The following is a 27873-nucleotide window of genomic DNA, read 5'->3' on the forward strand; positions in this document are numbered from 1 at the left end:
AAGTCCTTATGTGCTTTTTCTCTTTTTTCTCTTTGTTTGTTTGTTTTATTTGTGCTTTCCTTTTTGTGTTGTGGAAAAACTGAATTAAAAAAAAATTTTTTTTAAAGGAACATTTGCTCCTAGGGATTCCAAATATCTATAAGCTTGTTTCACATGCCATTCTTGATCAAACAGTAGTCCACTTAGTTCAGCATTCAGACAGTGCTGCAAACCAAGTGCCCAGAGAATTTCAGTCTGCATATAGTTACTGCCACCAACATTTTCTAATGGGAGGGAGTTTTGTGTTTTGCCATTGGTTGCGTAGATCTGTTCTTACTGAATTTATTTAATCCTCATTGAATTAATGGAACCCTTATTACTAGTTGTTTTTCACACAATCATTTGCCACAATTCCCTAAGTTGGTCATCTTTACTAGAGGTTATGTAGGCTACATCTTTACTTTCATTCTAGTAATGATTCTTATAGGATTCTGCTGTTTACTTTTCTATTGTGAATTTAAGTGTTAGTTTCCTTCATTTGTAACAGTTCACATATCCTCTTATAATTTCCAGGCTTCCCCAGAAACCTTTTGTAAGGGATGTCTATAGATCTTGTTCGTGATAGAGTTGAGTGTAGCTCTAGTACATTCTGTTTTTGGAATGTTCTTAAGAATCTGGATGGAGCTGTGCTGCCATGTTAGACAATTTGAGCAGAATTGCTGGGGAGAAATGAAGTCATGGTATTCTCTGAGAGCTGGAATGCTGTATTAACACGCAAGTTTGCATCACCAGCAAAAATCCAGTAGGTTTTCTGATAAAAGTTGAATTGCAGCAACAGCATCAAAGAAAACAATTTCACTCTGTGCTTTGTAGTCTTGTCAGTTTAGCTGAGACTGTAACCAGTATAGGATACTAAAAAAATTCAGTGTGGGGATGAGGGACATTCCTTCAGCTTTAATGAATGTTTCCATTACTTAGGTGTTCGTTTGCTTATGGAAAGGCTGCAAAGTGTATAAAACACCATCAACAAGTCAAAGTTGGTTGCAGAGGCATATGCTGACACACAGTGGTGACAAACCTTTCAAGGTAAGACACCTTATTGAAAAATGTATATTAGTAGAGCCAGTAAGCACTTTCTTGCTTTGTAGCTAGTTTATTCTGCCTACAGTGCTAAAATGTGGTGCAATGAGTTGTCTGATGATCCTCAGCTCCAGTCGGCTGTATCTCACAACTCAGTGGAAAAGATGTAATGCAACATTTTGGTTTTTAAGTGCCTGCAGTTTCGTTCAAGTGGAGACTGTTAATTTCCTACAGCTGAAGGTCTCCTCTCCTGTTCCTGGCTGATATTCACCATTGTTCTAATCCTCCCACTACTATCCCATCCATACTTTGAGAGCTTGTGTCTTTGTTTAGTTGGCCTGTGTGAGTGTGTGTGTGTGTGTGTGAGAGAGAGAGAGAGAGAGAGAGAGAGAGAGAGAGTGTGTGTGTGTGTGTGTGTGTGTGTGTGTGTGGCGTTTCTGAAAGTGCTGTCTTGGAGAATTGCTTTCTTAGCAACATCAGTTTGGCTTTCAGGGCAACATGGCTGCATTTCCCATTGTTGTTTAGTGCCCATGCATCCTGTGAGCACTGGCGCTGCTGCTTCCCTCCCACCATCAGGCTATCTATATAGCATGTATTACCCACAACCTCCACAAAGGGAGGCAGATCATCTTGTGATCAACGTGTGTTACAGATTTATCTCCCTGTGTTTCTAATGATGGATTCTCCCATACTGCATAAGAGACTATAGGTGCATCACCTGAGAAGTGGGCCCCTTCTAAAGGACTTTTTCCCTTTCCTAGCATGAGGCCTACATGTCCCCCAACAGTTAAGGACCTGTTATCACAAGAATGGGACCTCTCTACAGTGTCTCTTAAGGTCTCATCTGGATATTTTACTCGCCCTCTCCACTTCTTCATCGGTCTGCTTCTTGTCAAGAATATGGACTTGTTTCTGAGAGACAGGAACTCATTGCACCAACTCTACACCCATGACTCTTTCCTAGCAGCAGATATGTATACATGTGATACTGAGTGCAAGATGCTCATGTAACCTGTGTGCGTATACACAGTCTTTCTGATGTTCTACTGTCATCTCCCTTCATTGTTTAGTTTTCTTTTTACAGATTCTCCTTGATAGGGTTAAGGTGCTTTCTCCACCAATTTTTTTGAACAAAAGAAATTGGTCGTCTTCGACGTGGTCTCTGTGCTTTACACAAATGGGCTTTGTGCCTGCGCAGAGACCACATCGGAGCTTCCAAGCTAGAGTTCTAACTTTTGGCGGTAACCCCGCCCCCTCGGTATATAGGCGGTTGTGTGGGCTTCCCTCTCCAGTCTTTCTTTGTCTGCGATAGAAGACACATCGTTGAGCACTTCTTGCTAGACTACACTGTTGAGTATTTACCCTTACCAGTTTTTACCCTATATTTTGTTCAGTGTTCCCCTTTGTTAGCATATTTTTTTCATCCTCGGTACCCCCCTCCCCTTTCCCCCTTGAAGTTCTTTTCGAGTTTGCCATTACGTCGTGGCCTTCAGGCCCAGCATGTTATGGTCTCTCCACTCTTTCTTCGGCCTATGGCCAAGACTACAAACTTTAAGCAGTGTGGTCGCTGCAGATCTAAGATCCCCTCCACCGATGGCCACAAACTTTGCCTTTTCTGCTTGGGCGAGGCCCATAAGGTTGGCTCTTGCTCGCACTGCACGGCCTTTACCAAACAGGCACGCAAGAATCGGGCATCTTGACTTCGTTCTTGGCTCTGGGAACAGACCTTCAAGTGTTCAGGATCGGACAAACCACCTACGATGCAGGCCCCTTCGAGCGCTTCTCCTTTGGCCAGGGGCTTACAGCCTGTTTCCTCCCCACCGGGGATCTCAGTTAACACTCCAGAGGCCAATGTGCCGGTCGATCCCGTGGCTCGGGCTTCGACCTCAGTACTGAAGAGTTCTGTAGCAGTGTTGATCTCGATGGCGGCACTTATTGAACCGCGCTCGGTCCAATCTGCCAAAAAGAGAAAGAAGGCCCGTCATGCTTCTGCGGAGCCTCCTAAGAAAAAGCATAGACCGACCTATGATACCGAACACCAATCCCGTACGCTTCAAATGGAGACCATCCTGGATGCTGAGGTGGTCTGTGCATCTAATCCCCACGATCCCGTATACGAATCCAAGCGGGATTCTGAACCTGAAGAGCTTCCCCCAGAGCAGCCCTGTCGTTGGTCCAATTGGGAACTCGAGGCTGCTCTCGATGAGCGCTATGCCCGTCAAGTTGAGGAAGACGCGGACTACTTTTACGCCCACCAAGAGGTTCGCCAACACCGCTGAGCCTCGGCCACCACGGAACTGCCCCTTCGGCGTTGTGTCTCACCCTGGCCATTGACCTTGGTACCGGCTTCGATACCGAACCCACACTCGGAGACAACAACTCTTCCTCCTCTGCCTCCACCCCGAACTACGTCTCTGCTACTGCCGTGGGTTCCACCGAGAAGCTCTCCCGTGCAGCTCTCCCATAGCTACGATCACCCCAGATTCTTGGCCACCTCCAACTCGGCTTCGAATCCGACCCCTTCCTCCTCTGGTCTTGAGTGACTCCTTGGATTCGTCTTCGGATGAAGAGGGACCAGAATCTTCGATTTCAGACAGGATATTGTTGGGCTCTTCGCCCCTTACACTTATTATGGAACCTAGGCCCATCTCATCCCCCGGATCATCTTCGACTCCATCCAGTCAAAGATCTTACTTCAGCGCAGGATCCAGGCTATCCTGGACTTGTCATCCCACCTTCTCTACCACCTGTGTCAGCCAGCTCAAACAATCCAGTGCCTATTGGGCCACATGGCTTCCACCACCTACATCCTCCCTCATGCTCGTCTGTGTGCCAGGACTCTGCAACAATGGTTCCTCTCCGTCTTCTCCCCACACGAAGATTCCCTCATCTGCACCCTTATGCTTCCGCCTTGAGTCCTGCGTTCCCTGCTGTGGTTGATGGACCCTGCCAACCTCGGCGTCAGCTCCCCCTTCCAAACCCCGCGTCATGCCCTTCTACTCACTACGGACGCGTCCATGGATGGCTGGGGTGCCCACGCCAACAACCACAACATCCACGGCACCTGGTCCCCGACCGAAGCCGCTCACCATATCAACTACTTCGAATTGCTGGCCGTTTTCAAGGCTCTAAGAGCTTTCCTCCCTCTGATATGGGAATCTCACGTTCTGGTTCAAACGGACAATACTACCGCCAAGGCCTACCTGAACAGGCAGGGCAGCACCTCCTCCAGATTCCTCCTATTCCTAGCCATGGAAATGTGGTACTGGTGCATTCGCCACAGCGTCACCCCCCTGGCAGTCCCTATTCAGGGACAGGACAACGTCACAGCAGACAGGTTGAACAGGACCCAGTCAACGTCACACGAATGGCAACTACATCCCCCCACACTCTACTCCCTCTTCCGCTGCTGGTTCCTCCCAGAAATAGACCTCTTCGCATCAGAAATGAATGTACAATGCCACCTGTATTGCTCCAGGTCCCGGATCGGCCCCAACTCCCTCGGGGACACGTTTGCCTTGAACTGGACGGGAAGTCTAGTCTATGCTTTCCCTCCAATTCCTCTACTTCCTCGAGTCCTTCAGAAAATCTCCCAGGACCGGCTGCATTGCATACTCATTGCCCCATGGTGGCCCAGGAGGCCCTCGTTCCTCCGCCTCTCCAACCATCAGTACCACCACCTACCACTCACCCCTCACCTCCTCTCCCTGCAGGGCAGTCGCCTCCTACATCCAGACCTACAGCGTCTCCATCTCACAGCTTGGCACATAGTCCCAGCCTGCCCGTAGATCTACAGAGGATAGTCAGTGCCTCATGTAAACCTGCTACCGTTGCCTCCTAGTCCCATAAATGGACACGTTTTCAGAACTTTCTAAAGGACAGAGACGTCGCCTTACACTCCGTCTCTGTGGAACATGTTTGCTCATACTTGCTCTCCCTCAAGGAGGCCAGTCTTAAATGCCTTCCTTGCGAGTTCATCTCGCAGCCATAGTGGCTAACTTCCCGCCGTCTACGCCATAGTAAGTTCAGGTTTAAGATATATTTGCATTAGGCTCAATTTTTATTTTAAGCAAGGTGTATTTTTAAAATATATTTAAATCGATTTTTAAAAATTGTCCACCCTGGTGACATGAAATGCAATACTTAATGTATGTAAAATAATAGTAGGTTGTAAAAGGGGGACGGGGACGAATCCCAGTTTACCCTTCAATAAAACAGAAGAATTGGGTTCATTTAACAAAGTATGATGTTTCTGTGGTCATATTTGGGAGCCAACTATCAAAAAATGACTTTTGGTAGGCTGGGTTGCAAAGCCTATGCTTCTAAACCATGAAAATATTCCAGTGTTCCAAAATATAAATGTATATGTATATATTTATTAAGTGTTGTAAGTCTACATCTTCAGAGTAGGCAACAGCTCACTTTCTCCTCAGCAGCCTGAAGTTGTTTTAGAGTGAAAAGTATTTAAAATTATTGAATTTAAAAAAAAATCATAAGAGGAGCTATAGTAGAGAGTGCTAATAAGCCAGGCCTTGACACATCCCAGGTGCTATGTGAAATGCTCATAGGAATGGACATTTTTGTGAGGCATTAAAAAAAGCCTGTGATACAGATGAGTGCCGGTTAAGTTAGAGCAGAATGCATGTTCACAAAGTATCTCTGGAATGGATTGTGTGTGCTAGCATTCAGCTTTGATTCAGCTGTCATTTTGTCAGAAGCTTTTTAAAAGTAAGATTTGGCAACAGGATACCGCTGTTTGAAATAAATGCTTGTCAAGATGCAGACTGAATTTGCTAGAATTTCGTTACAAAAAGAACAAAGTGAAAATGAATCAGCTGCTTTCACTCTTGGTCTCTTGGGCACAGTGATGGTTAATTGAGTGAGTGTTGTCAACTTTGTTTCCTTTAGTGTGTTGTTGGAGGCTGCAATGCTAGCTTTGCATCCCAGAGTGGGCTGGCTCGTCACGTTCCAACACACTTCAGTCAGCAGAATTCTTCAAAAGTTACCAACCAGCCAAAGGCAAAAGAAGAATCTCCTTCCAAAGCAGGGATGAACAAAAGAAGGAAACTAAAGAACAAACGGAGGCGCTCATTACGTAAGCAAATGCAGGAGTGACCTTTTCTAGCTGCTTTCTCATTTTTAGTTAATGTCTCAGCCTTTCTCCCTGACCCACTCCACTTGCTTGTAGTTTTGGATTTCAGATTATACTCCATGGAAAATACAGGAAGACGAAGTTGTTTCTACCAAAAGAGTGCTGCAGTAGATAGGAACTGAACTAAATTTCAGAGAGGGCTCAACTATAGACTCTCAGCAGTTATAATACAAAAACGGATTCTTATGTAATTCCTTTGCTCAACAGAATGCATGATAACTTGGCATTGAAAATGATTCTGGCATTGTACCTGCACTATAGTGAGATTCAGAGATCTGGACAGCAATTTAGAGTCCCTTTAGGCACATGCAAAGCTTTGTGCCCATGCACTGGAATATTTCAGCCCCCAGACATAATCTTACGCTGCGCTGGAGGCCTGCTTCTGACTGTTTCGGGGTGGCTTATCTGGTAGCTCATAGCTTTTTAGGAAAAAAGGAAAACTTGAAACTCTCTTGTTATTACGAAGCCTTTGAAACAGTTATATCCACAGATTATTTTCACTCTCACGATAATGTATGCTGCAACTTCACTGTAGACCATAATTTTCAAATAAGCTTCTCCTAACCCTGTCAGGACTCTCAACTTGTGTGTTAGCTCTTGAGGATCCACTTGAAAATGAGCTCAGTTTGTCTTGAAGTTTGCTAGTGGGTTAACTTCAGTTAAATTTACTTTTAGTAAGCCATAACATTTCAGATTTATTTATTTTTTTATTGATGTATTTATATTTTCATACTACCCTTTGTCGAAAACCCCAGGGTAGTTAACAAAGTAAAAAACAGTAATAAAAACTCAAAAACATCCTGATAAAACAAAACACAGCTATGTTAAAAAGAGAGCTGGAGGCCACTCATTGGCCAAATGCCTGTATAAAAAGGGCGGTCTTCAGATTCCTCCAAAAGGCTTGGAGATAGGGAGTCATGTGAATATCAACGACGACTGGGTTCCACAGCTTGGGGGCAATCACTTAGAAGGCCCTGTCCCATGTGCTTGACAAACGAACGTCAGCATGTGAAGCAGAGCCCTCCCAGCTGATCTGATTAGGTGGGTAGATCCAGCTGGGAGCAGACAATCCCTAAGGTGCCTGGGGGCCTAGCCATATAGGGTTTTTAAAGTAACCAGCACCTTGAATTGTACCCAGAAAAAAATAGGCAGCCAGTGCAATTCCTTCAGAATCAGTGTAATATGTGCACTGCGTACAGTTCCAGAAATTAATCTAACAGCTGCATTCCACACCAGCTGTAGTTTGAGTACTTTTCAAGGGCAATCCCACATAGCAATAATTGAAACATGAGAACCCTAAGCTGTAAACCTGCTCATTCAGAGGGAGTGCAACCCCATCTAGAGCAAGTAGAAACTCCCATGCCCTGTTGAGGTCTTCCACTAATTTCCATCACCTCTGTCTTGTTGGGATTAAGTTTGTTTGTTAGCCCCCATCCAGCCCATCACAACTTCCAAAACCACAGCTCTGAACCTCTTCTGCCTCCCTGGAATCAGATAACATAGTGAGCAAGAGCTCAGTGTTGCCTGCATGTTGCCGACACCATAGCTCAGATCTCCGGATGATCTCACTCAGCGGTTTCATGTAGATGTTAAACAACATAGGGACAAAACCAAGCCCCAGTGGCCACGGGGCTGAGCAAAAGTCCCCCAGTAACACCTTCTGGGCCCAACCTTCCAAGTAGCACTGGAACCAGTCCAAGACTGACCCACTCAGCCCCAACATGGATAGGCAGACTGGAAGGATACATTCCATGGTCAATAGTATCAAAAGCCTCTGAGAAGTCCAGGAGAACCAACAGGGACGCACTCCCCTTGTCTAGTTCCCAGCATAGATCATCCATCGGAATGACCAAAGCAGTTTCAGTCCCATGGTCAGGTCAAAACCAGACTGACATGGGTCCAGGTGCTGTGTGTCATCCAAGACCCCCTGCAGCTGGGCTGCCACCACATGTTCTATCACCTTGCTCAAAAAGGGGAGATTAGGAACCGACCACTAGTGAAGATTGAGGGAGGGGTTTTTCAGTATTGGTCTAATGAACATCTCTTTCAGAAGAGGAGGAAACTTGCCCTCTCAACGAAGCATGGATAATAGCTTCCAACCACCAAACTGTCTTCCCCTGGAAGCTTTTGACAGATTGGTCTGATGGCTAAGCAGTCTTCACAAGCTGTCAATTTAATTTTTTAAAGAGCCTGATTTGTAAGCTTGTGCTAGAAATGCTTCCTCCTGATATTGTGACCTTGTGACTTGAGAGATGGAGACCATCTATTCTCTTAGTTTATGAGAGACTGGAAAATAGTTCCAGTCTTACAAAGATATGGACAGATTCTTTAATGGGGTTAGCTGTGAAATAAAGTTAGGCAGCAGGGAAATGACGAGCAAGCCAGAGGTTGCCAGTTTGAATCCCCACTGGTATGTTTCCCAGACTATGGGAAGCACCTGTATTGGGCAACAGTGATATAGGAAGATGCTGAAAGGCATCATCTCATACTGCGTGGGAGGAGGCAATGGTAAACCCCTCCTGTATTCTTCCAAAGACAACCACAGGGCTCTGTGGGCACCAGGAGTCGACACTGACTCTGCGGCACAACTTTACCTTTAAAGGAGCAAGAGTGATAATTGGAGGGGATATAGCTTGCCCAGGCAGGTTTTGGGGATAGATTTACGCTAGAGCATGATGAGAATAGGTTGGAATCTGATTCCCTTCCTCTTGAGGAAGTAGTTTCTGTGCACTGACCCAACTTGGTCAGCCAGTGTGACTTCATAATTGAGAGGGATTTGTGAGAATTGAGGGAACGTTTTGCAGGCCCTCTGAACAATGGAGAGAGCCTCAATTGTTGCTTATGTTAGGATATGTGTTTCTTCAGAGCAGTCATCTGAGAATGATGTGGCTAATGCTATTGTCTGGGCTCTGAAGCAGCATGAACAATTCTGTATCTAAATCACTGTAATGTTCAGAGCCTTAGGGGAATAGACATGAAGGCTGTTCATTGTATTATTGTGCCAGATGAAGTGCTGAAAAACTCTTAATCACAGTTAAAGTGTTAAACCATGGTTAATATTGATGCTGCTGTCATTTTTCTCCATGTTTGTGGCCAGCAGAAGAGGGCAGTTGGTCTTGCTTCTGGAGGGAGTGAACACACGACCCTGTGACTAACTCCTTAATCTCTTAAATGAATTTAAGATATTTTTCACATTGTGGCCTTATGTAACACAACACCCACCCACCCCCATTGATTGTCTTATTTGGGAGACTAATTTGAAGAGACGTTTCAGAAATTAGATACCAGAATAGTTCTTCTGCTAATGTGTAGCAGTGTTCCCTCTAACAGGCATTTCCGGATGTTGTTGACTGCAACTCCCATAATCCCCAGTCAAAGGCCATTGCAGCTGGGGATGCTGGGAGTTGTAGTGAACAACATCTGGGAATCTCTATTAGAGGGAACACTGATGTTTACCTGTTTAAAGGATTACAACATGAGAGTAGTAATTTTGGGGGACTTTTAATCCTGGCCACGTTCCTTTCCTTTTCATTATGAAGTTGTTGTAATTGAAACCTTATTCTGATTATACAATATTTGTAACTTTAGGAGGATATAATTATAAGCATTTCAGAAGAAACTTTTAATCAGTTGCACTTAAGTTTTTATATTGGACTGTGTGTTTAGATCCTGCCAACTTTGGGGCACTTGCTGTTCTACTTCAATTACTTAGAACAACAAAGATGCGAAAGAAGCATTAAGGAAAAATCTATTAAAACTTAGTATTTTCACAAGCTGACAGACTGGGCTGGTTCATACCTACCTCTACGTTTGTTTATCAGTCACACAGCTTCATGTGTCCCAGGTGAATTGATCACCACAGACAGACTTTTCATATTGCTTGATGTAAGTTTAAACAAAATACTTGTCAAGGGAGACAGATCTCACATTTGGTTGAGACACATCCAGCTGCCTTTTGTTTTATGTATGCAGCTACGTTTGGAACTAAGGCTCAAGTGTAAAACTAGTTGCAGAGGACCTGCTGTAAGGCCCACTAAGGACACCCAAAGGCCAAGGCACACATTTATATAGGGGTTCTCAAACTTGGGTCTCCTACTGCAAATTCATGTTTTCATAATGATAACTGAGCATGTATATATCCAAATGGCGAATAGCTGAAACCATGAAGAGAGCACCCACGACAATCAAAGTTCTCCTGTATCAGCAATATGCCACTATGTAGAAGCACTGGATCACATTATGTTTTGAACCCTAAATGTGTTTAAAGATTTGTTTTTTAGGTTTAAACGTGAAACCAACATGTGTTTAAACCTAAAACTGCTATGAAACCTAAGCCACATTGGCCTGGTTTTGACATAGTCCTGCAGATTATGAGAGCTGAAGTCCAACTACATCTGGGGACCGAGGTTAGAGAACCCCTGCCTTAATAACTCTCTCAACCACAGCTTAAATTTGGTGGTAGCTGAGGGCAATCATATTCCTCCCTAGTTTTCCACACCATACTGTAGATCAGGGCCACCCAACTTTGGTCCTCCGGTGGATTACAACTCTGAACATACCCATCCACAGTTGGCAGTAGTCAGGGAGTTGCAGTCCAGCATCTGCAGGAGAGCCAAATGTGTGCATCCCTGCTGTAGATGAAACTTGATTGGCAATGAATCCATATGTTAGGTTAGAGGCTTCTGCTACAATTTAAAATCGTTAAAACATAGAGTGATCCCCTGCTTCTTTACACAGTAGAAACACAGGAAGCTGCCATATACTGAGTCAGACCATTGGTCTATCTAGCTCAGTATTGTCTATACAGACTGGCAGTCGCTTCTCCAAGGTTACAGGCAGGAATCTCTCTCAGCCCTCTCTTGGAGAAGCCAGGGAGGGAACTTGGAACCTTCTGCTCTTCCCAGAACAGCTCCACCCCCTGAGGGGAATATCTTACAGTGCTCACATGTTGTCTCCATTCAAATGCAACCAGGGCAGACCCTCCTTAGCTAGGGGGACAAGTCATGACTGCTACCACAAGACCAGCTCTCCTCTCGTGGTTGATCTTGTAGTTGCTTGATTATCGTGGGTGCTCCGTTCATGGTTTCAGCTCTTTGTGGTTCGGAGATATATATACCCAATCATGCACATTTCAATTCTGGCTTGGAGGCACTTCTGGAGACAATGTGAAGCCATTTTTCTGCTTTTCAGCTGCAGCAGCCAGGGTATGGTGCTGTACTCCTTGGTTTCTGGTCCCCCCACCCCCGCTTTTGTTCTTAATATTTCTCAATGTTCTGAAGAACCTAACCCCAGCATTCTCATAGGCACAAGATTTCTGTTGTCACAATTTCAGCATTCACAATGGTAGCTAAGAACGTAACCAGTGTGATAATGGAGGGCCTCCTATATTTCTATTTTTAGTACTGCAGTCTGACCAAACCACTTTACTTGAGCATATTTCTTTATTCTCCCAGTTGGAAGAATTTTTAATAAAAGAGACTCATGTGTAGGCCTTAATTTCACTGTAGAACCTGTGACGTCTTAATCATAAAGTATTGCTGCTGTGGCAAACTAACTGAAATTGAAAACTTGAATTTATTAAGCTAAATTAATGTTGAAGTTAAACTGGAATGAGTATTTCTGATTCATATTTGGGGTCTGTTTTGAATTACTTGGCATTGCACAGGTAAGTATCTATGCCATGTAAACCAGCAGCATGCTTCTTGCCTTTGTTGTGGAGATAAGTCTGAAAATATGGGCAGCATATTAAGTCAAGCTGCTTCTTGTTAAAGAGACCCACATTACTGTGGCTTCAGACCACCAGAACTTTATTTTTTTTAAGTCTGCATCAAGTTCTTATTTGGTAGAATCAGTTTTGAATGTTTGCATTGGCAGTGTCTGGGATTCTCTGTTTAACACTTTCCTTCTTTGCTGTTCTTTTAGTCAATATGTTGTGTGTGCTAGGGTGTATTGTAAATGAAACACCTGATGTATAAAGATGAATTAATATGTTTTTTCATTGTAGATACCTTCGTAGCAGATTGTATAAGCAGTCACATGGATATTTACTGTCCTAAGAATTTAAGTTCTTGTTTTCAATTGTATTTCTGATTCTCGGCTTCCAGTACACTAAGGCTCAATTCAGATGGCTCATATGCTCTTGGCTTGCACACAGTGTGACTTTTAGCCTGGATAAAATTGAAACTGAATGAATATAAAGCACTCACCATAGTTTGCTGTGATGTTTAATTTGGCAACCTATGGTTAGTGCTTGAATTGGAATCTTTGTTCAAATCATGGCCTCCAGTTTGGGATCAAAAGGCAAGGTTTGGACTTGCCTATTGAGTGTGCTAAATAATTGAGTGTGCTATACCAAGTTAACAACTTCACCTTAATATCTTGGGTCACAAACAATGAAAAGGACATACACTATATGAATAGGAGCTCAGCTTGGGACCAATGCATTCTTTGTTGAATCGAGACCAAAGAAAAGCAGTGTACCTGTACTGAGTTGAAGCCTTCCAAGAGCTAGTCAAATGGCCATTGTGTGTTCACTGTTTTAGGGCTGCCATTGGCCATATGGACTATTCCAAGGGTAACTGAATCTAGTCTGTTATGACTTGATCAGTGACTCAGGCACTTTTTTCAGTGGAATCAGATTTTTTTGGACAGTTCTTTGGTTACCAACGTATTTTGCATGTTTCAGACACTATAATATTTAAAGGTTTTATAAAAAATATGGCCTTCTAGTAGGAAACCTTCTCTTGCCAGTGGGTATATAGAACATAACTTGAACATTTGCTTATGGCTACTGTCACTAAAAAAATGGTAACATGCCTGATTCTTACCCTTGGATTTGTCCACATATAACAGTTTTTACAATTAAAAATGCAATTTTGTAAAGGAACACACATTTAGGAATTCCCTGTATCCGTTTCCCTGTTAGCAAAATGTTGTATACTTCATTTCCCCCAAAAAGGTCTCCATTGTGTTAGGAAGTAGTGCTGAAATGGATCTACAGTAGATGGCCAAGCAATATTCAGTTAAGATGATTGCTTAGGTCCCATCATAGAGCCTTTGAGTGAAGCAAAGGTTTGCACTCAATACACATATTTTGGGTTAGTTTCTGGGGACTTGGAATGGTCATTCAGAGGCATTTTTCAGCTTGGGGCTGGTTAAGAATCTTGCTACCCTTATAGCAACCTATGTGCAGTAGGGCGAGGGTGAGTGGACCCTGTGTTAGATTTGCTTGTGCCTGTAGCCATGTGCATTTGTCCCAAGTGTATGTGCACATAGATGCTTGTTCAGTTAACCAGATTTCAACAATTTGGGGGAGGGGAAGGTGTGGGGAAGAATAATGAAGTTGAACAACTTGCACACATAGTTTCCCATTACTTCTATGTACTTGGTGTCTTCTGTGTGAATTGTTTAGCACACATTGAATTGTCTCCAAATTGTTTGCTTCTTTGAGTTGAGGAAAAGTAAGGGTAGTACATGTGAGGCCGAATGTTAGGGCCTCAGGCCTATGCTTCAGAAAGAAGCAAAGAAATGCTTCAGGGTTGTCCAATCTGATTGTACATATTAAATGAAACATTCTGAGGTTTTGGCAATGAATATAGCATTTTTAACACTTCATACGCATAAGAGATAATCCAAATTTCAGTCTGAATTCTTTTAAATTGCTGGTCTTGAGTGATGAATGAGCTGGTGTAGATCTTTAAGATCTTATTACCGAGATTTGCTTAGAAGCATTTGACAATTCTGATTCTATGGTCATTATAACCTTGCCTAATACCAAATCAAAGAAAGTTGTACAGAGTCGCACAGACTGCCAACTAATGATTTTGCGATCTTAGAAGGATGTTGATTCTACCTCAGCTAAAACTGTAAGTTTGGTTTTGTGGAGACAAAACTGTCATATTAATTTTTCATTTCTCCTCATTGATACCTGAGACTGTTTACTTGATGTTAATGGGATTGAACCCAGTGTAAATGATCAAGGGATTGTCCCTAAGCATTCAGCCTTTTTCCCAAAGAGGGAAAAAGCTCCGCAGAACTCTTGGGTCCAGTTAGCTTCTATTCTTCTAGTATAGAAATCAGCATAATACCCTACAGGCAAGATTTTGACTTTTGGTTATTACTGCTTTTTTGAATCGGTATAACTGCAGCACTTCTAGGATGACTTCATTCTTCTTTAGCCTTCTCAAACCTAGTTTGCATTAATTGTGGCACATAAGTTAGCTCTTTAGGATAATTAGGAATGTAACCAAACAACAGATTTGCTTATGAATGTAGGGAGCTATAGTTAAGTGTGTTGGAATGAATCCTTTTCCTACAGTAAAACATTCACCAAATATGGTACGTTATATGTTGTCTGCAAAGCATGTTAGTTTGACAAATCAGAACTTGGAGATAACAGCAGTTGGTATAGGATTATGTCTACAAGGTACTTGCCATTCCTTAAAGCAGAAACATTAATTATAGGGGTCAGTCATATCTGATCCTAATTGATTTTTAACATATTCACAGAGAACTCTTGCTTTCTGCTAGAATAAGACCGTTGGGAGGTATCTAAACTAACCCACTGTCAGCAGAAATTCCTCCTGTGAATGGAAGGAATTTTTGCTATGAAGGATTAGCCTGGTTGCTGCCCCATCTTGAATATTTGAATACTCTACTAACTATTGCTTGAGTGTTGAAGACTTCTTTTCTTTTTTTAGCAAGACCACATGATTTCTTTGATGCACAAACGCTGGACGCCATACGACATCGAGCCATCTGCTTTAACCTCTCTGCTCACATAGAAAGTTTAGGAAAAGGCCACAGTGTTGTATTTCATAGTACTGTGAGTATTATTTCCTACTATGTGTGAATTATATTGCTATGTCCAGTGTTTTAAAGTAGTCTTCCTTCCTAGGTAAGGGCAGGTACACACATTAATGTCAAATTTGGTTTTCATAACTCTGTTGCCTAAAATGCTTCTCATGTAAGTGTGGTGGTGAAGTGTTTTGAAAGCATTAAACACTTTCTGTGATAGTCCAGGTAGTTTTCACACTGTGTATTTCAGAAACCGGAGTAGCATCTGATAGTTGGTAATGATTGGACACTCTGTAGAGGGAGCTCTTGCGTATCAAAAGACTTGTGCATCAAGGAAGGTTGATGGATATGGGTCATATCAAGTATCATGAGTTTCTAAAACCAACCTTGTCTGGGGTTTTTTTGGAAGGGGTTTGTCTAACCCCTCCTTTTGAGTACTTTGGTTCTTTCTTACTCCTATTTCCCAAAGGCCTGTATTTCTCTCCCCGGCCACTTTTCTGCTGCACCTGTGCTTCTCAAATCAGTGCTACATCCGGTTAGATACACTGTGGTGTGGAGGCTTGTATACTAATTCCCTCTTCCGTCACCTAGTTGCCTCTAAATGTAGGTTTGCTGTGATATATCTCAGTTGGGCATGTTATGGTTAGTGCTGATTTGTAAATCCAGATCATGGCTTCATTTCATAGTTTGGAGGTTAACTACAACTTGCCCAACTTGGACATTACTAAGATTATGGTTACAGGACATCTGATGTAATGGGTGTTTGAGAGTGGGGAAAGGAAACATGTGGGCCCTCAGCATGTTCTCAAGTCTTCAAATCATAATTTGGATCTAAATGTGACATCTGAACTGGATCTAAGAAACAGAGTTCTTGTAGTTGAACAAAAAAATCCATGGAAATATATCAGTGGCTTGCATATCATGCAGTGCTACATAATACCCCATTGTAGTAGCATTGCTACAGCAGTGACACAATTTTTAGGAGCTATGGAGGCTCTGCAAGCTTGGTGGCAGCAAGAATGGTTCGGAATTGTACAAAGCCAGTGCATGTCCCCATTCTTCCATTGGCACCGCACCACAAATTTGAATTCACAGTAACAGTGTGCAACATCCAGACTACACAGTCATGACTAGGCACCATTGAAAAGAATGACAAGTTAGCCACAGCCAACTTAAATCTCATTTATTTCAGTGGGACTTAGTCATGATTAACTTAGTCTGGATGCTATCTATTACCTGTCCATGACATAACTTGTGATCTTTGCCACTTGAAGTACAGAATCCTGAACTTGATCTGTTAATACTGAAATGACTAAAAGCTCTTGTTTTTGTCAGTGGCACAGGGTCAGAACCTTGGAAACTGTTTGCAGCTGGCACTGTTCTGTAAAGGGAGGTGGATTTTGCCCAATTAATTCAGAAGTCCTGGTAGAGGAGATGTATTGTATACGCTATATGTGATGAACAAAATATTTTGATCAACTTTATCTTGGACTTTGATTCTCCTGCACTTGATTATCATTCTGCTGAGATACGATCCTCCCCATCTCCGGCAATTTTCAAAAAACACCTGAAAACCCATCTTTTTGCCCAGGCTTTCTCAGTTTCCTAATATTTTTGGGTTTTAATTTCTGGTTATTTTTAAATTGTTAAAGTGTTTTAAAGGGTTTTTTTTTTTTTTTGGTGTTTTTAACTGGTTTTATGTTATTGTAAATCACCCAGAGAGGGAAGTTTGGGGCGGTATACAAATTTGATAAATAATAATAAATAATAATTCTGTGTGGGGGAAAGAGGCATTTCTTCCCCTAACAATAATTCAGGAATTAATTAGGAAACTAATCCCTATCCTGGTTCAAATCTTAACCAGTCATGAACTCGTTTAATGACCTTGCAGGGCTGCTCAACTTTGGACCTCCTGCAGATGTTGGCCTACAATTCCCATAAGCCCTGGCTATTGGCCACTGTGGCTGGGGATTATGGGAGTTGGGGGGCCTAAGTTGAGCAGGCCTGTTTTAGGGCAAGCTATTCTCTCTGCTTCTGACTCCTCCCCTCCCCAGTAATCCTAGGATAATCTCTCCAGAGTTGCAGGCTTGTTGTAAATATTACTGAAAACATATAACATGCTTTGAGCACTTGACAAACAGAATTACATCAATACTAATTACTAATATTATGTAGTAGGTACAATGTAGGGATAACTGGATTTCAGCCATATAAGTTATGAAAGATTAAATCTTCCATAAGTGTATCCAGATGAGAAAACCTTTAAAAAGTGGGGGCAGAGGGGAGTTACCTTGGGATTTCTGCTTTTTATTTCCTCACTCCTCCAGTAGAAGTCAGTAGAATTCTGTTTGTTTATACCTGATCTCAGCCTGGATGAATGTTAACTTTTCAAAAGAGCTGTACTCCACTGATCTAACAGTTCATTTTGCAGTTTGCTTTGATGGTCAGTATGTAGTCCACAGGCGTGTTCTGTTGACAGAAGCTGTCAAGATGAACCGAGATACTCTTACTCAAAATGAACTGTTAACTCGGTATTGCATGGTCTGTCTGTAAAACAACATACACCTTTGGCTGAAATTAGGTTAGGTATGGTTGAGAAAAACAGACTAAAAGCTGCCCAGGGTTCTTGGAATCCTTGTCAGTATCTTCTAAATCTTCACTGTAGGTAAAAAAATGAGGGAAATAAATAGGGAGGTGCCGAAACATGATTCAGTGGCTGAATCACAGGCACATCCCTTTAAAACCGAGGGCTTTCACAGCCCCTTTAACAAGTTAGGAGAGCAAGTCCATACCTGCTCCTCCTCCGCTTGCTGCCGCTTCTGTAATGGTAGCGCCCTCCTCCCCCCCAGCTATGGCTGTGTGCTGGCAGGGCGTCTCCCAGCTGCCCCGCATGACGCCAGCATGCACATGGCCTCCGCACATGCAATCACTCTCCATATATGTCAGCAGTTATTCTTCATAAGATATGAAGGGAAAATGGTATTTGATCTTCATTTTTGTCAGCTGTATTAAGTTAGGCAATTAAGTGAAGAAGAAAATACACAAATGTTTTAAATAACTCTTTACATTACTGTTGTTAGGTAATGGCCAAGAGAAAAGAAGATTCTGGGAAGGTAAAACTGCTGCTTCACTGGACACCAGAGGACATGTGAGTGTGTATATATAGTATTGGTGACTGTAATTCATATTCTAGATACTAAATTAATAATGTGCAATATAATTTAAAAAGTAATGTTCTGATTCTTAATTTCTTCTCTTTGGCTAGAGCTGCAATCCTGTGCACACTTACCTGGCAGTAAGACCTGTTGAACTTAGCGGGACTTGCTTTTGAGTAAGGCATTGCACAGTAGATCATTGAAATTATTCGCAGTTTCCTTTGAGCATAGTAAAAAGTTAATGCCAGAATACAGCTGGGAATCTGGAGGTAGTAGGTGTGGGTATCAACAAAAAGTGCATGAATGCACAAAGTGAGATTTGTTTTGGCGTTTTTGGAACCTTTTGAAGATGAGCCTACACTTCCAAGTCATTACGCCTCAGTGAAGTCAGGAGGTTGTAGCTTTTGGCCACATAGCTCAGTGGTACAGTATCTGCTTTGCATACAGAATGTCCCAGGTTCAGTCCCGCGTGAGACCTCCAAGTAAGACAGAGAGAAAGGCTCCTGTCTGAAACCTTGGAGAAGCCGCTGCTGGTCAGTGTAGATGATACTGAGCTGGATGGACCAATGGTTTGACTTGGTATATTGCAGCTTCCTGTGTTCCTAAGTTGCCTACCCTATATTATTGAACTTGCGGTTGATTTTGACGCACTGAAGGGCACATGTGCTTGCGCGCACACACATACATGGATTATCACTTTAATGCATATCACTTTCAACAATACGTTCAGTTTCCACCTTGTTACGACACTGTGATGAGAGCCACTCAACTCAGTAAGGAGTGTAGTAACCAGTGTTGCTGGACTCCCTTTTTAAAAAGCCACTACTTTAGGAAGGTAAGTTGCATTATAATGTTGATGCTCTTACACAGGCCTGGGCTTTCAGTGCTGTGAAGTTAATATAACTGTACCATATGTAGTAGCTCTTGAAGCTATGTCTGCCTCCCTCAAGGGTGCTCAATAATTTTTTACAGAAAGCTGCTATTTAAATCACACATTGCTTTTTACTTTCCACCACCTAGAGGTCAATCTAAGAAAATATTAATATTTCTTTACTAAGTTTATGTAAATTGGCTGCAAAGTTACCCCTGCTAACTTGACAAAGAGGCACCTTTTAATGTGGTGATTCTCTTTATTTAGCAGGAGGCGAGTAACTGGCCCTACCCACCCCCAGCACAGGACCTCCAGTGGCTGTTGCTGCTGTCTATCTTATGTTTCTTTTTAGATTGTGAGCCCTTTGGGGACAGGGATCCATCTTATTTATTTATTATTTCTCTGTGTAAACCGCCCTGAGCCATTTTTGGAAGGGCGGTGTAGAAATCGAATAAACAAACAAGTTCAAAAATTAGCAATCTCGAAATGCAACAGGGGAAGAGAGGTGCCATAATGGTTTAGCATCTCAGAAACTTAGCATTCCATGAATCATGTGCAGGATCATAAATCTTGTAGTACTGATTCTTGTAGTACTGATTCTTGTAGATTCTTGAAATCTTGTAGTACTAGTATTTCTGTCTTCAGAGGAGAAAGATAATGGGTAACCCCTGACTATTACCACTTAGCCGGTTTCAAATGGCCTATGGCCCCTTGGGAATTTTGAGGTTCCTCTTCCCATACAGGGCTGCTATCACTTGGCTTTATCTCAGATCTTGTGGGGGTGGGGTGGGCAAGGAAGGATACACTTCATTGGTTGTCCAAAGTCACTTCCCTTTAAGATTAAAATTAACCTTCCCTATAACACTTACCTATACCAATAAAGCAAGGCTATTAACCATTTAAAAACCTTTCCATGAATCAGAACAAGTTCGCAGGCCAACGTCTTGCACTGCAAAATCATCCGTGAGGATTTTGTTTCAAAGGGTATTCAGAACAGCCACTCATGATTATCGGGAGAAAAAGGCTTGACCATTTTTGATATCTTTCATTTTATTTATTCATAGTTTGCCTGATGTGTGGGTAAATGAAAGTGAGCGACATCAATTAAAAACTAAAGTAGTTCATTTATCAAAGCTACCAAAAGATACTGCCTTGCTTCTGGACCCAAACATATACAGGTAACTTCCTGATTTTGAACTTTCTCTTCTCTCAATGTGACCTTAAGCCTTGCTTAACTTTTTGAAGCGGACACCAAGAGCAATAATGCAGGTAATGATGCTTTTAGTTGTCCTACAAGTATTCCCTTAATCTTCCCAAGTTTGTTGCCAGAAGTCAGGGCAAGCAAGTAACGCTTGATACACCAATAGAAGCTCTTCCAATAATGGCAGCATCCAGGAGTTAAGTGTTGAGGTTTGAGATCATTTCACAATTCTTGAAATTGAACTCTAGTGACCAAGAAACAGGGAATGTGTATTTACAAAGTTTATTTTACTTTTTTGTGCTTGGTGTACAGAAAATCTAGTAAAGGAGGTACATACACTGGAATCCTGAAAGATCACTTCTGTTAAGATCACATACTGGTTTGTATACCAATTTTTGTATACCAATTTTTATAGTCCAAATTTATCTTTAAATATATCTATTATACTCAACTTGTAATACATGTAGTATTACTTTAACATCTGCATTCGGTACAATATTTTTTGAAAATACCTTTTCCTTTCCACTCTGGGGAGGGGGACAGGCCCTGTCTTGGTTTTTGAGCACGTATTGCTTGAAATGAGGTTTTCTGTTCAGGTTCTTAAAGTAGATATCTATCTTTTATCTTAATCTTATAGGTGCCCACAACTATATCTTTTGTACACTTTTTCAAAGGTAATCTGAAATGCTTTACAAGAAAATTATTTTAGGAATTTAAGCAGGTTAAAAAAATCTGCCATGGAAAAATTCCATGTTTTTGCACTTTTGCGGCTGTAATTGATTTGAGATTGAGAGAGGCCATGGTTCAGTGGTAACCCATGTACTTTTCGGTGCTGAAGATGCCAGGTTCAGTCTCCTGGCATGTTCATCTTAAAGATTCCCAGATAAAGGGGATGAGAAGAGCCCCTGCCTGAAATACTGTAGAGCTGCTACTAGTTGGAGAAGATAGTTCTGGACCATTGGCCTAACCCTGTATAAGGCAGGTTCATATATTTATATGAGATCCCAAGCAGGATGATAAATGCTAAGTTGGGGTGTTAATTTATAGTAAGCCTTTCAGTTTACCTTTAATTTTTGAAAATGCATGAAATCAGTGTTGTCATTTTATTCATTACATTTTATACCACCCAATGCACAGGTCTCTAGGCAGTGTACAAAATGGAGAGAATACTAAAAAGTATAGAAGTCATTTCTTATAAAAATGTATGCTCTGGATTTAAAAATTTCTTAGCAAAAGAATCATAATTGGTAATTGCAAAGTCACAAGATTGTATTGGGTCCTGTAATGCTTTTTCTCCTGTTCTTGGCTACACATAATGTGATGTGTTACAGATCTTTTGAGGGCTTTTTCCTGCAATTTTAAATGCACTTACTTGGAAGTAAATTCCATTAAAAGTTATTGACTGGGATCAAAGTGCTGCATGTGTGATGCTCTGTGCATACATGGGAACTCTTCAGTTCCTGCCCCCTATTCCATTCCTAGTGGCATCAATTCCCCATTCCCCCTGAAAAGCCCCCCTCAAGGTTGGAGCACCCTCTGGAGTAACACCCCATGAGTTTTGTCAGAAAAAAAGGCCCACCCCTCTCTCAATACATGTGTGGGAGCACTGTGTGTGCATGGACCTCTCTGAATGCCAGTCTTTGGGATTTCCAAGTTAATGCTTTTAATATTAGGTGGCAAGACTAATTTTATTCTCTGCCAACTCTCTGGCTTCATAAAATAAGTTAACTAACGTTCACCAAATTAAAATTGGAACTTGCACGACAGAAGAAATGTATTGGCAGTTCTGTACCAGTCTTATTAACACACAAGTGAAAAACTGAATCCAGTTGCGAAATTGAGGTTGCAACTCCCTATCTAAATTTACTAGTGTGGATGTTTTTAGGGGACAACTGTTTGTTGCTAAGATGCTTGGGTGCACTCATGAGGCACATTGGTGTCTGAAGAACCCACATCATCTTAGCATCAGAAGTGCATGCTTCTGTTTGGGAAGAGACTATGCACAAGCTCTCTTCTGCTTCTGGATTCTTGACCCCCATCTCTCTCCTGCAAATGATTTCGTTGACTTCAGACCTGGGTGTGCGTTCAGCGAGTGCGCCAATGCCTTTCCAAATAGGAGATGCCTCCCCAAATGCCATTTCACTCTGCTTCCCTGTGTAATGAAGAGCATAGTTTTTGAACCTGTTGACTAATTCTGTTGGAATTGCTGAGAGAGCACCAATGCAGTGTTTCCTTTTTCTTCCTAGAACAATGCCACAGAAGAGGTTGAAGAGGTAAAGGTCAGCTCAGCGGGGACACCCCATCCTACCATCTTATTCACTGACCATGGAAATAGAATTGAAGTTGCACATTAGTCAAGCCCTTCCTCTCATCCTCTGCCCAATACCTGCACACCTAACTGCTGCCAACTGTAGTTATTTATGCTTGACATAACCATTCTGTGAATGAAGAAGATGCGTCTGTGGAGTATATTATATATATCAGTATTTCTTCATAGAATGGTACGATGGAAGATGCAGCAAGCACTCGTCTGGCAATATAGTGGGCTCTCTCCATGGCTTTGCATGCTTCTTGCTTTCCTTTAAGCAATTTTCCTTCCCATGGCTTGCATCGGATAAAGTGGCAGTTGCTCAGTTGCCATGTACAACCCTCCCTGCAGTTCCTTTGTGTAAAGAAGCTTCTTGGGATCCTGTCATTGGTAAATGAAATTAACACACACTAGAGAGAATCCTTTTCTCGGAGTATGGTGAAGAGTAATCCATTGTCACTTTTGTGAACTCTTAGTGTCTTATCGCATAACCCTAAGTGGTGGTATGTTTAAGCAAATGGTGGTGGCATATTTTCATTGCTAGTGAGCAAGTAGTGGTGGCATATTTTCATTGCTAGTTTTTTATATATATATATATATATATATATATATATATATATATATGAGAGAATGAGAGGCTGATAGATGTTAAATGTTGCTGTATATCTGATCCTCTCCATAATACTATTACTGTATGTTAATAAGACTTTAATAACTTCTACAGAAAAGGGTAGTGACATAGATTTTTGTTTGTTTACTACTTGGCCTTTTAAAACTCCTATTTGCTTCTAAAGAATCTCCCTTCCCCTCTCCTCTCCAGCCTAAATTTTTCTAGATGTTAAAAAAAAATGTATTTTTAAAAAAGCATCTAGAAATACAATCGTTTATGCACCAAAGTTGGCTACGAAAAGAAAAATAAATTGCTTCCTTGCTTTACAAAGCAAGAAATTGTGAATTTTCTTAACCTACAGGAATAGAAAAAAAAAAGTGTGTACCTTGTTTGTCTTGTATGGAGACAAAAAAAGTTGCATATAGATAATGGGACATTGCTTGTAAATAATTTTGCAGATTTGTAATATATTTTTATATTATGAAATGTATTGTAGATGGTTTTTTCTAGAGGCATGGACGTTAAAATGTATATATTATGGTAGAAATAATATTGAAGGATATTGTAATTCACTAGTGCTGCCAGAATAATTCGTTTAAAAGCAAGCACCTTTCTTAACAATAAAAAGAAGAGTCTCTTGGATTTCTAAGAGACCATATACTACTGTTGTAATAACAAAAACACATTAAACATCCTTCCAGAAATCTTGAGGGATGCACAGTATCCATAGGAAGTTTATGGCACTCCTTGCTGGTAATGGATATGAAATCGGTCATTTCCTTGCTTGTTGAAAGGAACAAATGTAAAATATATATGGTGGCTATATGCAGTCAAACTGCATGATTAACCCTCCGTGTTTAGGAGGAATTTTCGCATTACTACAGTGAATATAAATACCAGCTGTTTTTACACTAATTTTTTAAAATAAATAGCAAAAATAAAACTCTAAACTCTGTCTAGCTGAAGTGAGCATTTCTCAGTACTGTAAATGGGGTCCACCTTAGTGCTGAGGAGATGCTTGGCTCACAATGGGTTTAGAATGGCGTATATACATTTAAATTCCTTATTGATGTGCAGATGATAAGCACCACTAACATGGAATGGGTCCGGAGTAGTTTAAAGGTATTTCATAAAGATCTGTAGCAATGTAACTATTTAAACAAATGCAGTTTTAATTTTATTTTTTTGTTTAATTTTGCTTGAGCACTTCAGTTACTGCTTAATCTTTATCTTATATGGTCATCTGCAATTGCTTTGGTTCTTTTTAAAAAAAGTTATAAAATTGCCAAATAGGTGTTTTCAGATATAGTTTGTATTTTTTTTTTAATTTTATTGCTTCATGAGTTTCTTGTTTGCCATTCATAATGGACAGATGATTGTAGACCTTGCCTGAATATTTTTTTCTAATAAAACGGAACAAATACAACCTTACACTTCTCAAATTTTAATTGTTCAAACTGGCTTTTTAAAAAACACACGAAACATGCAAATTTAGTATTTCATTTTCCTTAAGAACTGTTGGAATAAGTGCTGCTTTATGCACTTTGACTAAAAGCATATGATTTTAGTGAAATTTTCACTACAGTGAATGTTTAATAAATATTTGACAACAGTATCTTGAAGGCAGGAGAGAAACAAGGAAGCGTAGTGACTGGATTGCGAGACAAAGTTGAGATTCTGTTGGTATACCACCCACCCTGCTGTCTAACAGTCTCCCTGCTTGAGGTGGTCTCAGATGTGGCGTTGAGGACCCCACGGCTATTAGTTTTGGGAGATTTTAATATCCATGCTGATGCCGCCTTGTCTGGTGCAGCTCAGGACTTCATGTCCTCCATAATGACCATAGGCTTGTGTCAATGGTGGACAGTGGTGCTCCGTGGATAGTCCAGGAGGCCTCAACACCATTATCATGGACAGATCACTATCTGGTGAAGATTGAACTGAGGGTGGACCCACAACACCTCTACAGAGATGGGGGACCAGTTAGGATGCTCCACCCCCAGAGGTTTATGGATCCTGATGGATTCCTGGTGGCTTTTGGGGAGTTTCCTGCTGAGAGAGTGGACGATCCTGTTGATGCCTTGGTCTCCCTTTGGTATGAGGAGATGAGTTGGGCAATTGACACGGTCACGCCTAGGTGCCCTCTCCCGACCCGCCAAGCCCAAGCGACTCTGTGGTATACAGGTGGGTTGCAGGCAATGAAACAGGCTGGTAGACAGCTTGAGTGTTGTTGGAGGAAAACTCGGAATGAATGTGACCAAACAGAGGCTAGAGCCCATATTAGGACCTACACTGAGGCGGTGATGGCAGCGAAGAAATCCTACTTTTCTGCCACCATCGCGTCGGCTCAGTGTCATCCAGCAGAGGTTATTTTAGTGGTTTGAGGCCTCCTAGGTGAGGACCCCAAAGACCATCAAATACAACACTTGGCAACCCACTGCGACCGATTTGCTTTACATTTTGCAGATAAAATCGCTTATATCCATTCTGACTTGGATGCCAAGATTTTTGCAGCACCGGAACTGGATGTTGCTGACACAGCGTCTGGTCTTGTTATATTGAATGGTTTTCAGACTATGTTGCCTGAGGAGGTGGACAGGCTGCTTGGAAAGTTGAGGCCTACCACGTGTGTCCTCAGCCCCTGCCCTTCATGGTTGTTGAAGACTTGTAGGGATGGACTGGGTCCATGGGTGGCGGGGGTGGTGAGTACCTCTTTGGTGGTCCCTCCTTGCCTGAAGGAGTCAGTCATTAGGCCCCCTTTTAAAAGCCCTCATTGGACCCAGATGACTTAAATAACTTTCGACCAGTTTCAAACCTCCCCTTCTTGGGCAAAGTGTTGGAGAGCGTTGTGGCTTCTCAGCTCCAGACTGCTCTGGATGAGTCTGATTACTTAGATCCTTTCCAGTCTGGCTTCCAACCTGGATATGGGACTGAAACTGCCTTGGCCACCCTGGTGGATGACCTATGCCGGGAGATAGAGGGAGTGTGGCTCTGTTGATCCTCCTGGACTTCTCAGCTGCTTTCGATACCATCAGCCATGGTATCCTTCTGGGACATCTCTCTGGGTTGGGACTTGCGGGCATGGTTATACGGTGGCTCCGTTCCTACCTAGGGGGTCGTATTCAGAAGGTGGTGCTGGAGGGTGCCTGCTCTACCCCTTGGCCTTTGGCCCATGGTGTGCCACAAGGATCTGTTCTGTCCCCCATGCTGTTTAACATTTACAGGAAGCCCCTGGGAGAGGTCATCTGTAGGTGTGGGCTGCAGTGCCATCAGTATGCTGATGACACCCAGCTCTACCTATCTTTTAAGTCAGCAGACAGCAGGGAGGCAGTGGATGCTCTGAACTGGGGCTTGGAAGCTGTTCTGGACTGGATGGGGGCAAACAAGCTGAAACTCAATCCAGATAAGGCAGAAGTGCTCTGGGTTGGTAGAACTGATCATCCGAGTAAGGAGGTAAATCTGTTCTTGGAAGGGTTCATGCTCCCTCTGAAAGACAAAGTCCGCAGCTTGGGGATGCTTCTGGACCTAACACTATCCTTGGAGGCGCAGGTGGTAGCGATGTGCAGAAGCACCTTTTACCAACTACGGCTGGTACGCCAGCTGCGACCCTACTTGGAGAAGTCGGACCTGGCCTCATCACTCATGCATTGGTAACATCCAGATTGGACTACTGAAATGTGCCCTACGTGGGGCTGCCCTTGAAGACTGTTCAGAAGTTTCAGCTAGTTCAGAACGCTGCCACAAGGATGCTCATGGGTGCAAGTCGCTTCATGAGTATTACACCCATCCTGCATCAGCTTCATTGGCTACTGGTCTGCTTCTGGGAAACATTAAAGGTGCTGGTATTGACCTTTAAAGCCCTACGCGGCTTAGGGCCGGGATACCTGTCAGACTGCATTCGTCCATATGAACCTGCCAAGGTCCTCCGCTCATCATCTCAGGCCCTGCTCATGACCCCGCCACTAACAGAGATCCAGTTGGCAGGAACTAGAGACAGGGCCTTTTAGGTTGTGGCCCCTCGGCTTTGGAACACCCTCCCTGAAGAGCTTCGCCATGCTCCCTCCGTCACTGTTTTTAAAAAACATTTCAAAACACACCTTTTAAAGGAGGCTTTTTAATGCTCCATTACTGTTTTGTTATATCTAGTAGGTTCTTTAGCTTTTTATAATTTTCAGTTTTAACTTGAACCTAATAATTGTGGTTTTTAATCTGACTTGTTTTTTTAAATTTAGTTAATTTTATTACTTTTATTGTATCTGTGTCTATCTTATTGTTGTGAGCTGCCCCGAGCAGGAGTGCACTAGAAGGGCAGGGTATAAATATTTAGGTTTCTGAAAAACTAGATCATCCATTTTAACTTGGCAACAAGTTTAAGTGTGGTACTGGGGAATAAATCCCACTGATTTCAGAGGGGCTTCCAAATAAAGTAGCAGAGAATCATGCTACAAGCTTTACTATTAATTTCCTAATACCAATCTTGACTTGACAAATTATAATCTTGATTGTAATTCTGGACAAGTGTGTACAACAAAGTTTACTTGGCAACTGAGGAGGTATTGGCAAAACTTTCCATAGAACTGCTTGTTCAGTTCCACAATATTTCTGCAGATAATATTTCCTTTAGTTTAAAAAAAAAATAAATCTAATTATAGTGGAGAGGAAAGGTGCCACGGCTGTGTAAAAACAGAATAGAAAGATTTCCTTTTAAAGGATGATGCATC

General features: G+C 42.1%; 1 protein-coding gene across 2 annotated transcripts in view; it reads left to right on the forward strand.

Moving 5' to 3' along the window:
* Window positions 1–24583, forward strand: part of AEBP2 (AE binding protein 2) — a 49064-nt gene extending 24481 nt beyond the window's left edge. The window contains exons 3-9 of one of the 2 annotated variants that reach the window (XM_053253004.1): window positions 958–1065; window positions 5968–6154; window positions 14911–15035; window positions 18088–18155; window positions 20098–20211; window positions 20547–20613; window positions 22481–24583. In XM_053253004.1, the coding sequence (XP_053108979.1) occupies window positions 958–1065; window positions 5968–6154; window positions 14911–15035; window positions 18088–18155; window positions 20098–20211; window positions 20547–20601 (657 nt within the window). In that variant the 3' untranslated portion in view covers window positions 20602–20613; window positions 22481–24583. The remainder of the gene's footprint in view (window positions 1–957; window positions 1066–5967; window positions 6155–14910; window positions 15036–18087; window positions 18156–20097; window positions 20212–20546; window positions 20614–22480) is intronic. The other variant, XM_053253005.1, reaches the window with a different exon arrangement.
* Window positions 24584–27873: the final 3290 nt, after the last annotated feature.

This window comes from Hemicordylus capensis, chromosome 5 (assembly GCF_027244095.1).
Source record: "Hemicordylus capensis ecotype Gifberg chromosome 5, rHemCap1.1.pri, whole genome shotgun sequence".
NCBI lineage: Eukaryota > Metazoa > Chordata > Lepidosauria > Squamata > Cordylidae > Hemicordylus > Hemicordylus capensis.